Source organism: Centrocercus urophasianus, unplaced genomic scaffold, assembly GCF_019232065.1.
Source record: "Centrocercus urophasianus isolate 14NV4802_14NV808 unplaced genomic scaffold, USGS_Curo_1.0 seq_14, whole genome shotgun sequence".
Classification (NCBI taxonomy): Eukaryota; Metazoa; Chordata; class Aves; order Galliformes; family Phasianidae; genus Centrocercus; species Centrocercus urophasianus.
In genome coordinates, this window is record NW_024884586.1 from 7,677,731 (window position 1) to 7,692,359 (window position 14,629).

A 14,629-nucleotide genomic window follows, 5' to 3' on the forward strand; every position below is an offset into this window, starting at 1 on the left:
GAAAGCACAAATCTCCATCAAAGCTTTTGAATCACGTGAACATCTGCTTTTTTTTTCTCTTTGAGACATACACTAGGACAGTAAGAGAGCTCAGGTGAATATATACCGAAGATACATGCCATCAGAAAGAATTTGCACTGCCCTATTTTGAGACTGGATGCGGTCTCTAAACAATCGCTTATGTTGATGAAAGGCATTTTCAGCAGTAATATCAAGAAGCTCTGATTGAAATGCTGATGGTTAAAATCTGATATGAAGCCAAGAAATACAATAAAACAGAAAACCTACTACAAAGAAGTTATGAAGGCTATTGCAGCATTGCTGATTGCCTAAAACACGGGAAAATGAGTTAAAAGTTAGGATAAGCAGCACCCCACACCTAAAAGCAAAGCCTAAAAAGGCAAGAAAATATTAAGAAAATAAAAATTGATAACCTGTGAATGAACACGGATGGCTTCTGTGTGCCCCCATTCACCAGCTGTTTCTATTACTTTTGGGCAAAGGCGTTGTGGAGGAAAACAAATTACGATTTAATGGAAAGTGTACTGGGCTGAAACAAAGGCCAAAACCAGTGATTTTTTCCTTCCAAAGAGATCACTTTATTCCTCCAAAGGGCAGTCCTGCCTGGGGATTACAGAGCAGATTCTGAGTACGGGGCTCCTGGATGGAGTGTCTGTCTACCTATTTCATGCCAATCTTAAGTCTGCAGGCCCTTTCAGCACTTACGCCACAAAAGATTTCATGTCCTGAAGCATCAAGGTAGAAGGCTGACATGTTGTACTAAATTTGGCCGCTGGACAGTGGCTTTAAAAAGTAATAGATTAGCACGTGGAATGGATTGCATTTATTTTACACATTTATTCCAGCAAGGGAGGGAAGCTGTTTTCCTGCTTCAGAATATGTCAGAAGAAATAAGCACAGTTTTAGGAAGGGAAAATGGAAGTGAATGCAGGGATATCCATGGGGAAGGGAGATTACAGGGTGCTCAAGTGAGACATAGAAACACATCTGCCTAAATCAGGTACGTATGTGTACACACACACACACACACAGATGTATGGGCAACATGACATCTACAAACACTGTTGTGAGCTGGAAGAAATGAGAAAGTGCGTTCTGAAACCCAGGCAAGCCGGCTTAGTGGGCTGGCATGCTGCATAACAGATCAAAGAGGAGCAGGAGAGAGAATGACTGTCAGTGCCATATGCTTACTGGGCCTTGCTGTTCTATTTCACCCTGCTTTCATTGGTCTTGTCCTTTTGCAGATCTCACCTTACATGCACGCTTTCACAGGTAGCTTTCACCATCCTGCATGCAAAGGTACCTGATCCAAAAGGCAGGAGAGACAACTGCACAGAAGATGCGTCTGTGCACAGTGAGCTATGAAAATCTCCAGTGCACTGGCAGGGGAGCAAACTAGTCAGCATTGCTGGTCAGAGCCAGCAATGTCCTCAAAGCCATGGAGGAGGAGAGTCTAAGTGAACCATAAGCTTGTTCTGTTCCAGCGGGGGACTGCCTACAGGGCATCCTCAAAACATGAACCTGAATAGGACTCCAGCCACCTTAATTCCTGTGAGATGTTCAGGGCTGGGAATGTGGGAGAAGAAGAGAAATGGAGAAGAATTTGTCTTGCTTCTACATGAGTAAGAAATGCTGATCAATAACTTGGCAATTTCTAGGAAGCCCTGCACAGACTTATCCAACCACAGCCAGCCAGTTTGTGGTTGTACACCCAAGGTGCTAAACATGACCTCTTTGCAGTTCCTTTATCCATTTATTTTCTCTTTCATTTTGGATGAGAATGTGAATCATGGGACCTCTCTACTTGGAATCACAGGCTGTCTTTTCCACAGTAATAATCTCACTTCCTTTCTCTCTTTCCCTTGGATTCTTCTCCAAACTATGTTTTTCAGGTTAAATAATTTCTCTCCAAGAGAAATGCATCTTGCTGATCAGGATAGATGATAGATACAGGACAGTCTGGTGCCGTATCTCTTGTGAGCTGCCTTGTCTAGCTAACTACCTGGATGACAGAGTTCTTGTTCTTAACACTCCATGTGGAGTTGCACTTTCCCCAGCTTTAAAGATCAGGCTGCATCTCCTCTGCGAGAATGAATTACTCCAATGTAGCTTTAGGCAACAGAAGGAGACTCTGTGTCTATAATATAATTTCTCCATTCCAGAATCAGAGCAAAACTGTAAGTAGGATGCATTTCTCACAGCACAGTTTGCGTTAAATATCTCTTGAGCCTCAGTCAGATGAATGGTTTTTATTTGTGCTACAATATGACTTTCTTATAGAGATACCCTTCTTCATGTGTAAGTGTGCAACAGAGTCCAAGTTTTTCTGTATGGCCTCTGTAGCTTGCACATGCTAGGGTAAAGAATTTAAGAAAGATCACATCATTTAATTTTTTTAATAGCTTTTCCCTCATAGGGGGTAAGGGCACACTTCTTTCTGAAAGAGACAAGGAATGGTTGACCACTGTTCACACACCAGTGGTAATGTGAAATAGAGAATACATTTTTTTCTCAGCTAATTACCCTTACTCTCACTTGGTCCCAGCATTTCCCAAGAGAAAAAGCTGGTAGAAAATTCTGTCTGCTTCCTTGAATTTTATTTTATTTCAGAAATTCACACAGCAAAAATCAGAGTCAGCCTTGGTTCTAACATCCTCACCTTTTCTGTTTCCTAACAGAATAACCCATGTGCTGGGCACCCTTGCAATCCAGCATGCAGAAGGTCAGACAGTGCTGGAAGGCAAAAGTAAAGTGGAAAATAATTTTTCCTGAGCTGAGCATACTCTTCTGTCACATAGTGAGCTCACACTCTTCTAGACAGAGTTACTTTTTCTTCAGCTTAAAGCCACACTGTTAGACCAGAAGGATGTAACCCATATGTGCAGTGAGCCAAGGAGACCTAACAATTAACTATATGATCCTATGCAGATTTCATTCTGCAATGTTGTCTTGGCTGGTTCACACAAAGGTAAAGCACATCACTTGGCTCTCAGGAATATGTACATACTACCTTTTCCCGTATGATGGGAAAACTCTTCCCACTCCCGCTGTCTCTTCTTCCTGCAGCCCCCACTCTCTCCTTTGCTCCCATCTGTCCCCTGTATCTTTATGGTCTTTCTGTTTCTCCCTACTTTTCCTTCCCTGAAGCATTTCCAATATCTGAGCTTCCTTACATTTTCCATTTTCACCTTCTTCCTTTGTTCTGTCTTCTTAAAGGATAGAAGAGCTAACACTGACTTTTTTCCTAGTGTCACCACTGGTTGTCAGAGTGAACATTTGCTAAATAACGACGGGATGAGGCCAGTTTCTGTATTATCATCTCAGGCTGCCTGCAGATTCAGATTGATGTCACTGCACAGGGCCATACTTGTAAGCCTTTCTTTACCACCACGACAAATTGGAACTTATTTTAAAAATCAATAAAATATAGTTTCTGCAGAACCTTAGCATACGACTTGTGCTACCACAGTACTGGGCCAGGAATGATTGCACTACTGGAAACTATCAGCCACCTTCCAACATCTGAAAACACTGTAGTTAATGGCTACTTAAAAGCAGCACTTAACTTTCTTCTGCAACCTTCTACAGTTGGAGGTTTCTAATGCATGCCTGAAGAGATTGAAAACTGGATATCTTCCAGACTGTGTCCCTGTTCTGGGAACTTATGGAACCTGAGAATATCTGGAATATCAACTGATAATGCAGCCTTTGATGGAGAAGTGGGCAAATGGCTCTTTGGGCGGGAGGAGGGCAAAAGCTGTTCAACTGGGGAATGCGCTGGGAGCTGGGAGTGGGGATGAGAGGGAGGGGGAAGGTGGGTGCAGGAAATTACTGCTCTGTCTGAATGGAGCTTGGTTCTTGCTGTAATCAGAGGGGTGGCCTCCCTCAGCCTCCTGGTACTGAGAGGCACTTTGTCTTCCTGTCCTTTCTGAAGCAAGGTGCTCAACAGCAGAAACTACTTACCTGATAATTGCTGCACTGAAGGCTGGTCATGTGTGCTTAACAACTGTGCCTGAATGGTTTCTACTACCCTCTTAAAACGACGGCTTGGACCTGTAAGGAGAGAAGAGGCACAAATGGCTGTGAGAGGAGTGCGAACTGAATCCTCATGTAACACAGGCTGGAGGGAAAGGGTCACAAACATCTTCCCTTCCGTCTCATCCCTGTAAGTGTACATACAGCATAGCTATGCTTCACCTAAATGCACAACTTTGAGGAACTATTATAAAATCCCAATATAAATACAAGCTTCACCATGTTGGACTCAGCAAAAGGAAAGATGGCTTATTTTGTAAAGATAGAAAAGACTGGGGACATTTTTTTCTTCTTATTTTAATTTAAACTTTGTGCGTGGCATGTGATGAGCCAGCAAAAAAAAGAGAGATCACATATTTCTGTGAGAAGGGAGAAATCATTGGCCTACAGAGACCAAGCGAGATGCTGAGACCTTTGAGTAAAGCAAGGATGTAGCATAGGGAAGTATTTCAAATCCGATGAACAGAGCAGCATTAGTTATGCAGTATTAATTATGGTGGTGGCAACTTCACCTCAAGGGAATGTTTTGCCCTCCCACCATTTCCATTACTACCAATGCCATTCTTGATCCCAATATCCTCCTTTTGCCCACTGTTAGAACCTTCCTTTGAGGTCAAGCAGAAATACCCTTTGCTCTAGCAGAAATATCTTTACAGGCCTCTATATCAGCAAGGCCAAAGACAACTTGCACCCATGTTGCAGCTTTGCCATGGTTACCTGATAAGAGTGTGAAAGTGACAGAATAGATCCCGTTTTCCTTCTGCGCTTCTCCCCCTTCTGTGTATGTTATGTCCACCTGGAACTTAACCGGCTTCTGGAAGACAGCAGGACCTCCTGTGGACTTGTACTCTGCACGGAAACTTGTCTGTGAGATGACACTGTGACTGAGGCTTGGAATCTGAAACAGGTTGGTAGAAGACGGTACAGTGCGCAAAGGAAACAACTGCAAAATTTGTAAGATTTGTTTTTTCTTCTGGACTTGAATTTGTGATTCTATGCTAAAGAGACATCAGGACAAGTAGCAGACACATAGACAAGTGTCTGGAATATCCACAGGGACAATATGTGTACTTACCCAAACCACCATTCCTATCAATACATAAAACAATTTTGAGAAGCTTTCTGGTGTAATCCAGTATCCTCAGACCTACAGTAGGATTTCACAACTCACTAATTTTCAGGCAGTCAATAATAACAGATATTGCCAGAATTTAACTTACTCTCATATTTTATTTATTGCTTCTCAAAGGACAAAATTTTCAAAAGATTTCCCAAACCATTCGGAAATCTGGCTTCTAATTTAGGAAGCATTATGAGAGATGAGTTCTTCAAGGTGTCCTTAAGGACTTACTTATCAGGCTATGACAATATGTTTAATCAGAAGTTATCTGTAGAGATGATTCATAGAGTTTGCATACCGCATTGCATCTCACCCCACAGATGTGCAGGTATGCACAGGATCACCAGTATAAACAGTGGTGCACACTATGCTAAACCCACAAGCACAGCTAAAAGCATGAAACCAGTACAGGAACATCGCTGCTTCAAACCAACCTGAGATGGATTGTTTGATGGTAGAATGTTTGATATATACTGCACACACTCCCTGTATGCCAGCACTGTGTATGAACAGTTAAAAGAACTGAATTTTTGTTTTGGGAAGAAATTCATTGCAGCATCATAAAGACTAAAAAGGAGAGTAATATTCTTTGGAAAACAATACCAATTCAACAAACTATATAAGAATCTATGATAAGATCTATGATAAGAAATTGAGCTGCCTACTCTCAATTCCATTGGAAAATAAGGTCCCAGTATGCTTCAAACATCCTTGAATTTAAAAACCTTGCAAATTAAATTTATTGTACTGACTTTTTCCTTATCTTGCAAATGGTAAGAATAAGGACTTTCCGTTGGAAAAAAAAACAAACAAAAAACCCATTTTCCTCTGCTAAAACTGCAGATTATCCGGGATTGTAAATAAGGAATATGTCCAACAACTGAGACTCTGGTCACCAGAGGAAATTACCATTCTATCTGTCATAAACCTGAGAAGAGAAGATCTAAAGTAATAAATGCAGACATGGCACAGGTTTTTGTCTGATTAAAGTGGTGGAGAGCACAGCCAGAGAAGCCAAGACTTTTGCATAGATGGTGACCTTAAGAGAAATGCGACAAAGCAGCAAATCACTGTCTTGATACTGTACTACCAGTGTTCTCTTACTGCACTAAAATTCCAACCACTGCCAACCTGGAGACTTCACCTTTCAGAAGGCTGAAATCTTTTCTCACAGAATATTTTCTTCAATTAGAAATTTAGACAGAACACAATGGAGGCCTGAATCAACACGATACGTAAATCAAATGCACAGAGGATGAACCTGAAGGAGAAGAAACCCTGCCCAGTAAACAGAATCACAGAATCACAAGGTTGGAAAGGACCTGCAAGATCATCTAGTCCAACCATCCTCCCAGTACCATTGCTACCACAAGCTACTAAACCGTATCTTGTAGCTCCTCATCAACTGGTAGCACCTCATCCAGACATGGCAGAGTGAGTTCCAGATCTGACCAGTGAGCAATGCATCTAACAGGCAGCTTGGCTGACTTACCGACAGGAAAGCGTGGACAATATCAGCCTTAATGGAGCTTAGCGGTTTGTCCTTAATGACCACAAAAATCTGTTCTTCTTTCTCCAGATTAATGAAGTTACCAAACCAGGATTTTTTGGCAAGCCTGACATAATGAAAAAGAAAGAGATGATTTAGAATATTGAGCACTGGTTCTTAGATACCTTCCAAATAGAAAAAAAAATACTTACAAACTGCACAAGAAATTATTGGTAATGCTCCAGTTGTGGTTTTACTACAACAGGTAGCTCAAAGAGTCTATGAATACCCCACTTACTTAGTGAAAACTGTTTAAGTAACAGTCCCCATCTTGTTAACTCTTGCAAGATGTGTGATCAGCCATGAAAAGAACAGCAGCAATGGTAACTTTTATATAAAGCCAATACACTAATTAATATGCCATGTACATAATTCATACACATAGGTCTCTCTAAAAGCAATGCCTCCTATTTAATTCCATGGAAACTACAACAGATAGAAAAAGCATAACAACACTATGTGATAGAGCAAATTCTCAGCTGCAAAACATTATTTTTCAACACAGTCACCACCATTAGCTCTGCATTTTCACTACCTATGAACAGGAGCCTGCGTGTTGCACTTCAGAAAATTCAGAAAAATCTGAATCAGGTACCCCACTATTGTTGTCACCGCTGCTGAAACACATCACCATCACCTTACTGCTCTCTTCCACTGGTTGGCCTCCATAAATGTTCAGCAAACATCAGTAAATGTTAATGGATGTCACTTTTTTCCACATGGAGGAATTCAGTGGCATCCCACTTCTTCATTTGCACTTCCATATCAGATGCCATTCCATCTGACTGCCCCTCTGCTGCCATTTATTGCACAGCAACAAAATGTAACTGAATATTGGTGGGAAGGTTCAACCTCTATTGCCATACCACTAACATCTGCCTCTGACGTCGTGGGCCGACATAATAACATAGAAGGCATTGCTTTTGGTGCCGACTTTGCAAAGCTGGGGACATGTTTCTGAGATGTCTCCAGGAATCTCAATTTTTGTGACAATAGTGGGTGTTGTCAGCACAGCAGTTTAAGTCTACTCCTGCCCATTTCAGCCCCTTTGCTGTTTCTAGACTTGGAAAGCTCCATTCCCAAATGTGTCTTCTTGGACTGACAGTCACTTTTTAAAGCAAGCTCAAGGTTTCATTGGCCCTTCAATCTGCCTGCAAATGAAACCCACTGCTACCCATAGAGCCACGACAAAGACTTTTTCATTCATCAGACCCATTCAGCAAGAGTTCAATAAGGAACAAACTCCGGCTTTCTTACAAAGGAACGAACTTCCAGTACTAACAAAGATCTCAGCACCTCACAAAACACAGTGCGGGCTTTCCACGGACAGCAGTCCAACTCCATCGTTTCTTTCAGCATCAGATGGAGGTATCACCATAAAATCCAGTTCTTCTGTTTTTCACACTGATCATAATAGCAAATGTTTGATTTTGCTTATTGTTCCATCTTCTTGATGCACTTTGTTGAAACTCACTTTTAAGTTAAATCAGCTAAAGGAAAAATGGGGCATGTATATTACAGGGGGGAAACTACTCAGAACTTGGAGGTAGTACCTCTGAGAGTAAAGGCTTTGAGGGGAAGGAAGATGCCATCAGACATGAGAACCACCTCCCTCAACCTGCTGGTCATACTTCTCTTGATGCAACCCAGGATATGGTTGGCCTTTTGGGCTGCAAGCGCACATTGCTGGCTCATGCTGAATCTTTCAATTGCTGTGCCCAAACCCTTCTCTCAAGGCTACTCTCAAGCTATTGTCTGCCCAACCTGCATCCGTGCTTGAGATTGCCCTGACCCAGGTGCAGGATTTTGCCCTTGGTCTTACTGAACTTCATGAGGTTGGCTGGACTCACCTCTCAAGCCTGTCCCAGTCCCTCTGGATAGCATCCCATCCCTCTAACATGTCAACTGCACCACTCAGCTTGGTGCCATCTGCAAACTTGCTGAAGGTGCATTCAATCCCACTGTCATGTGGGATCATATTCTAGCAAAGAAAAATTTAGCATGAAAAAGCCAGAGATGAAAAGACCTGCCATGAACAAGTTTTTCACTCCACTGGATATTTTATGATGCCATGGCAAACAATTAGGCTTTCACTTCCAGGGGATGTTCACCACTCAACAGAACAAGACAATCTACAGACCAGCTACTGCAGTAAAGGAAAGCCATCTGCACAAAGGACTGCTGTGCACCCCAACAAAGTGCTGAACAGCTAACTATTAGGAGAACCCCTTCCTGGCAGCAAAGACACAGAATGAGGAAGGGCAGAGATGAAGCAAGAGAGGAGCATGGAAACACAGCACCTCAGCTGTGCAAATACTCATTTGTGTCCACCCATTATAGAGGTAAGAGTACAAAAGGATTCATTTGCAATTTAGTAAATCACTGCCCCCCACTCAATTAAAGTGGGCTGGAAAAGTCACTCCCTAAAATATTCAGAGGCAGCTGTAACTAAACCAGTGAGCCAAAGATTAGCATGGAGAGCAGTAAAGAGAAAGGGGCTCTCATTTAAATGGGTCGTTAAGGAGCCAGGGTTAGAGTGTGAAAGGAAATTACATACTAATTAGCTCATGTGTCTCACACGTACCATAACAACTCTGCAAGCCCCCAGAGAGCTGGGGCAATAGCTCCCTGCATGTAAGGGGTCTATGCTCATTAGTAAATTTGCACCTGGTTATCTATCTAAAATGTCTGGTTGTTTTAGGCTGGGATCTATCATAATGTGAACTGGGCTTGGCTGTCAGGACTCAAGGGGCCCAATGTATGTCACACATGTTCCTTGGAAGCTGAACTTGAAAAAAAGCATGAATATTTAACTGCACATCTGCCATCTTAAAATACTACTTTTCGTATTTGTATTTTTATTAATTGTTTTGTGGAGCCTTCATTTATAGGTCTCTTAATGAGTGCAGGTTAGGAGGGCCACAGAACACAAGGAGTTTTCTCCTGTTCAGCTTGGAAACTTGGTCTGAAGTCTGCAGAGTGCAGCTGTGCTCTCTTTTTCAGCAAGGTTATCACCACTAACACTGACTCTGGAAGACTCCCTGATAGCCTGGGCTATGATCCAGCTTGCAAATCACTAGAATTCAATACATAATTTTGCTCAAGTCACATGAGACAGAATAGATGCCAGTGGTCTCTCCTCTTTCTGGAATGAACTGGATCAAGACAGAGCACACGTGCACTCACGTTTCTCCTTGACAATGGCAGAACTAGCTGTGCTTCTGTACAGAGAATAGGTTTGCTGAAGAAGAAGCCACTTCAGAGTGAAACCATACAATAAGGGTGTTCCTCCTCTCGAGGTGTGCTAAGTACTTCTGACTTGGATTAAAACAGGTATGATTCAAAGATGCTCAGCAATCTGAATGAGATGCTCTAGCACCCTCCAAAATCAGGCTCTGAACAGTGAAAATAACCATTTCTTGTGATGGCAAGCCTCCTAATGGGGAGGAAGACAGAAGATACATGGGAGGCTGGGTCCATTGGGAATCTAATCAGGTGTTCAGTTGAGGGAAAAAAACAAATAGATCAGTACGAAAACACAGGCAAGTGCTTTATTACTTCACACTAAATTTCTGACTGCTGTCATGTTCTGTTTTCTACTTTTGCAGTGTGTTACTGCAATGCTTCACTGTCTTCTCTGTCTCTGATTGCATGGATCTGCAACCTCTGTAAATCTACCTGCTTGGCATAAATAAGAGCATTTCTACGCAAGCAATTGGAGCTTTGCATGCCTAAAGCAGCTGGAGCTATGTCTCTTTAAATGCCATCCCTAGCACATTTTCTAGGACTTTTTCAAATGAGAAAGAATAGCACTACCCAGACACGTCAAAGCATATCATTTAAACACCAGGTTTTGTTAAAAGAGTGGCAGTCATTGAAGAATGCTGTACTAGATCAAGGACATATATTTTTATTGCTCAATCCATGAGGTCAATAGAGCTCTTGGTAAGGACACCTTATTTCTTACAGAAAGGAAAAGAATAGCAGGAAAAAAAACCACCAAGACGTGTGGAAGTGGGCACTGAGCAATGAAATATCAACTGTTAAAATAAAATCCAGCTCATTATTTTTTATGACTTTTATTATGTTTACCGGAGGGTGCAGCCCAATTGAACTCATTAATTTGGCAATTATACAGAAAAAGAAAAAAGGGCCCTAGGCTTTGACTTGCATCCAAACTGCCTCAAATGATAGGCACTGTTTCATTCACCAGTTTTCAAAGGGTGAGTAGGAAGCAGAGAAGGCAATAAATTCACAGAACTTCAACCAACATACATGCATAAAGGTGAGACAAGAGGATACAAAGGGAAGAAACCTAATTCAGTGGGTTTTTTTTTTGCTTTAAAAGCCTTAAAAATAATTGAGAATATAATGTATTTATTCTGTCAGGATGTGTTAATGTTGTGAACTTCTCTCATGCCTCTCCATTAGTACATGGTCCAAAATGTTGAAAATACAATTCATTCAATTTTTTCTTCCTGAATTTCTTTAGTAAAAGAAACTTTACTGTTCCTTACTTCTCCTTCTCCTGTAGTCTTTATCACTGCCCATTCTGCACCATTAGAAATAGACTGCACATACTACATCATGCCAGGTCTGGGGAAAGTACCATTATCACCAATTACAAAACTTTGGGCCTGCAATTTTCATCTACGACTCATGAATATTTCACACAAGTATTTTGATGAAAGGCCAAATTGCCTTGGTTGGCAGGGAAGGCCTATGGGTATTGGGTGCACAAACACAAGCTGTGAAAATAAAAAGGAATAATTTGGCATCTGTTGCATATATTCGGAAGTGTTTGGAGCAGCACTCTCTGGCAAGGACTTCCAAACCTGCCATGCAGTGACGCACAGCTGTGCCATTAAATGGTTGAAATGTACACGGACTTTCAGGAATAAGTCTGGTGAATATGAAGCAGCTTCTCCACTTCCCAGAGTTGCTGTCCAGAATTAACACTGCACTTACTATCCCAGCCAAAGATTCCTCTAAATCATCTGAGCAGAGGCTTCTGCATGCTATCCTGAGGATTCAAACTTACATGTGCTAAGAGAAAGACCCTCTGCTGCATAGTTAGTGCCAGTATAAGCCATTGACTATCCCCAAGAGTGATGTGCTTGAGAACCAAATGAAAGAAGAGAATGAGAAGATGTTCCAAGACTACTAAACTCAGCAAGCCACGAGTAAAAATGAGGTGGTCACTATGAGACAGTTTCATCACCAGCTGACCCCACAGCCATTACTGAGGTACTGACTTTATCTCAGGCCCTTAGCAGAGGGATTATTTTGACATCTCAGTCCCACTTGTCATATAACAGGCTGCAGTCAGGTACTGATTCAGAACAGAAACAGTCACCCTATGACATTCAGGCTAGGAAGTGACGTTGGCAGGTGGTGGAAAAGAAGTAGAGTATTGGTAAAATACTTACTCTGGGGATGATTCTGGGGTTAAATTGGACATTTCCTCTGGTGTAGGTACTGCCCATGCACACACAGCCAAAGAGAGGAAGGGAGAAAAGAAATCAATGAATCAGCACACCTTCTTTTTTTTCTGGTTTGATAACAGTGAAAAAATCGTGACATTGCACTACTCTTTCATTCATCCATTGCCTCTGCAGGCAACTTCTGACATTTAAAATTGGTCATGTGCCTCTAGATTATTGTATCTAATCAAGTGATGCATTTCAAGGCATGTTCTGCTACTTCTTACATCACTAGAAAATCCCAAACATATGCCAATCCGATTGCCTTAAAACTTGTTTACTATTGTTTCATGAGCCAATTCTCACACTTTATGCAACGGGGTTTTATGCAAAGTTTCCTTTAGTCACTGAAAATATGAGGAATCCCTGTGGAATTTTCAGAAGACAATGTAAATATACAAATTTCCCACACCAGGCCATTTGCTTCCAAGTCCATCTGGCTGAAACTCAGTCACTGCTGCAATTCTCAGCAGTTCTCTGGCCACCTCAGGGACAATGCCCCTGACAATCACAGCCCAAAACCTAACCCTTTCGTGGCTATATCCTGCTTTCCAAAGGATCCTGGCACTGGGATGGCTGCTGATTATATCCGAGGACAATGTATGTGACTTTGGGTGCCCTTTTCCTGAATGCAAAAAGCTATGTGGAGATTGAAGAAAACAATTTTGTTGATCTCAACACTCTAGAGACTCTCAAAACTAAAGCAGCCACTGGAAATGAAAACGCTGATTGTATTAAGGCAGTTTTTACACCAATTACCCGAGGTGGTAAAAAAAGCACTAACCAAGATCAAACAAACTGTACATCAAAAGAACAATTTCAGCCTATTGTCACTGGCTGTCTTTTTTTCAGCAGAAAGCTCAGCCCACGGCTGCAAAGAGGCAGCAGAGTACAGGCATAGTGAAATACCATAGCTCTAGATTTGCTGGCAAAATAAGTGATGATCTGAAGATAAAATGTTCCTTGGTTCTAAGAACCATGTCAATGATATTAAGGTCTGTACTACTCGAGTGCAAAGAGGGCTCAGGAGACGCTGTTGGAGCAAGTGCAGTGGATTTACAGAGCCTGTTGACACAGACTTCGGGCTACCACTGCTTGATGCTATCACTTTCATTTGCTGTATCAGTACTCAGTTCTCGGCACATGAAATTTTTGAGAGCCAAAGAGAAGTATCACTTGCTGCTGAATGGCTGCCCAAATCAGACCCACCCTGTACATCCGGAGAGTACTCACCTTGCAATTTCCGGCGATGGAAGCGAGGAGACCCCAGGAAACTATTCTTGATTGAGTTGAGCCGTGTTCTCCATGGCATTCCTCCAATGCTGGGGCTGGATGGTGGTGTTGGGTTGGGTGTGCCTGCTGGGCTCTCCTTTGGCGTATGGACAGGTGTCCCCTTGGGGGTAGGGAGGGGACTTCCCCTTGGAGAGGGGTGAGGGGTGACCTGTATGATGGGGATAGATTTGGTGCTTGGGTCAGTACTAGAAGGGAGTAATCTAACAGGAGACATAGGGTTGGTCTGCAATTTAGGAACAGCCAGCTGTGGGTTAAAGCCGGCAGCAGGCGAGCGGCCCGGGGCATTCTGCACAGGGCTGTTCTGGGAAGAGGGCGCGCTGGTATTGCTGGAAGGGAGTGGGTTGGATTTAGTAGACTGGAGTGGTTTTTCGGCCAATTTGCTCTTGGATGGCAAAGTCTGCGTCTTTGGGTTGGGCTGAAGTGCTGGCTTTGGTTGGAGTACATGTCCAGGCCTGGAGGCGTTCCTACAAGCATCAGGGTCCAAGGAGACTTGGGGTCGGGGAGAGAAAGGGAGGTCGGAGGTCTGAGGGGGGATGAAGAACTTTCTGATAGGCTACGAGACAGACACGGAGTGTCCATGCACATCAAAAACAGTGAAATACGCATAGAGCGGGCGAGCAGAGAAAGGAAAGTCAGAATAAAATCCATCCGAGTCACAAAGATGCATCATGTCACAAGGGGACACAAGAGATGGAGGTGAAGGGGTAGTGGGGGAGGGATTTTGCAAAGAAACAAAAACGAACAAACAAACAAAAAACAAAAAAAGACATGCAGTTAGCTGGGAACACGGCATCATCAACAACAGCAGCAGCGGCAGCAGCAAGAACAACAGTGTCATAACAGGCTTCATCATATTAACCAACCACGTGTCAGCAAAGGAAAACAACAGAAAGAAAAGTAAAACAAAGGAAAAGTAAAAAACAAAATGAAAGAAAGTAATCAAGAAAAAAAGAAGAGAGAAATGTCATCTCTCTGGGATTGTTCTGATCGCCCTGCAGTGAGAGAAGCACAATGCTTAGGGAGGTGAGGAAGGGGAAGAAGAATCACTGAAGCCACACACAAATTGAGATATGCCAAGAATGGGACCAACTCTTTCAGCTCAAAGTGCCCGTGTGCAAACCTAGTGGA

The 14,629-nt window shown here is 42.5% G+C and overlaps 1 protein-coding gene across 3 annotated transcripts in view; it reads right to left on the reverse strand.

Annotated features, from left to right (window-relative positions):
* Positions 1-14,629, reverse strand: part of BRSK2 (BR serine/threonine kinase 2) — a 296,293-nt gene that overhangs the window by 15,369 nt on the left and 266,295 nt on the right. For all 3 annotated transcript variants that reach the window (XM_042814965.1, XM_042814966.1, XM_042814964.1), the window contains 5 exons: positions 13,442-13,649; positions 12,155-12,203; positions 6,669-6,792; positions 4,774-4,954; positions 3,985-4,074 (listed from right to left, as the gene is read on the reverse strand). In XM_042814965.1, coding sequence (XP_042670899.1) covers positions 3,985-4,074; positions 4,774-4,954; positions 6,669-6,792; positions 12,155-12,203; positions 13,442-13,649 — 652 coding nt within the window. The remainder of the gene's footprint in view (positions 1-3,984; positions 4,075-4,773; positions 4,955-6,668; positions 6,793-12,154; positions 12,204-13,441; positions 13,650-14,629) is intronic.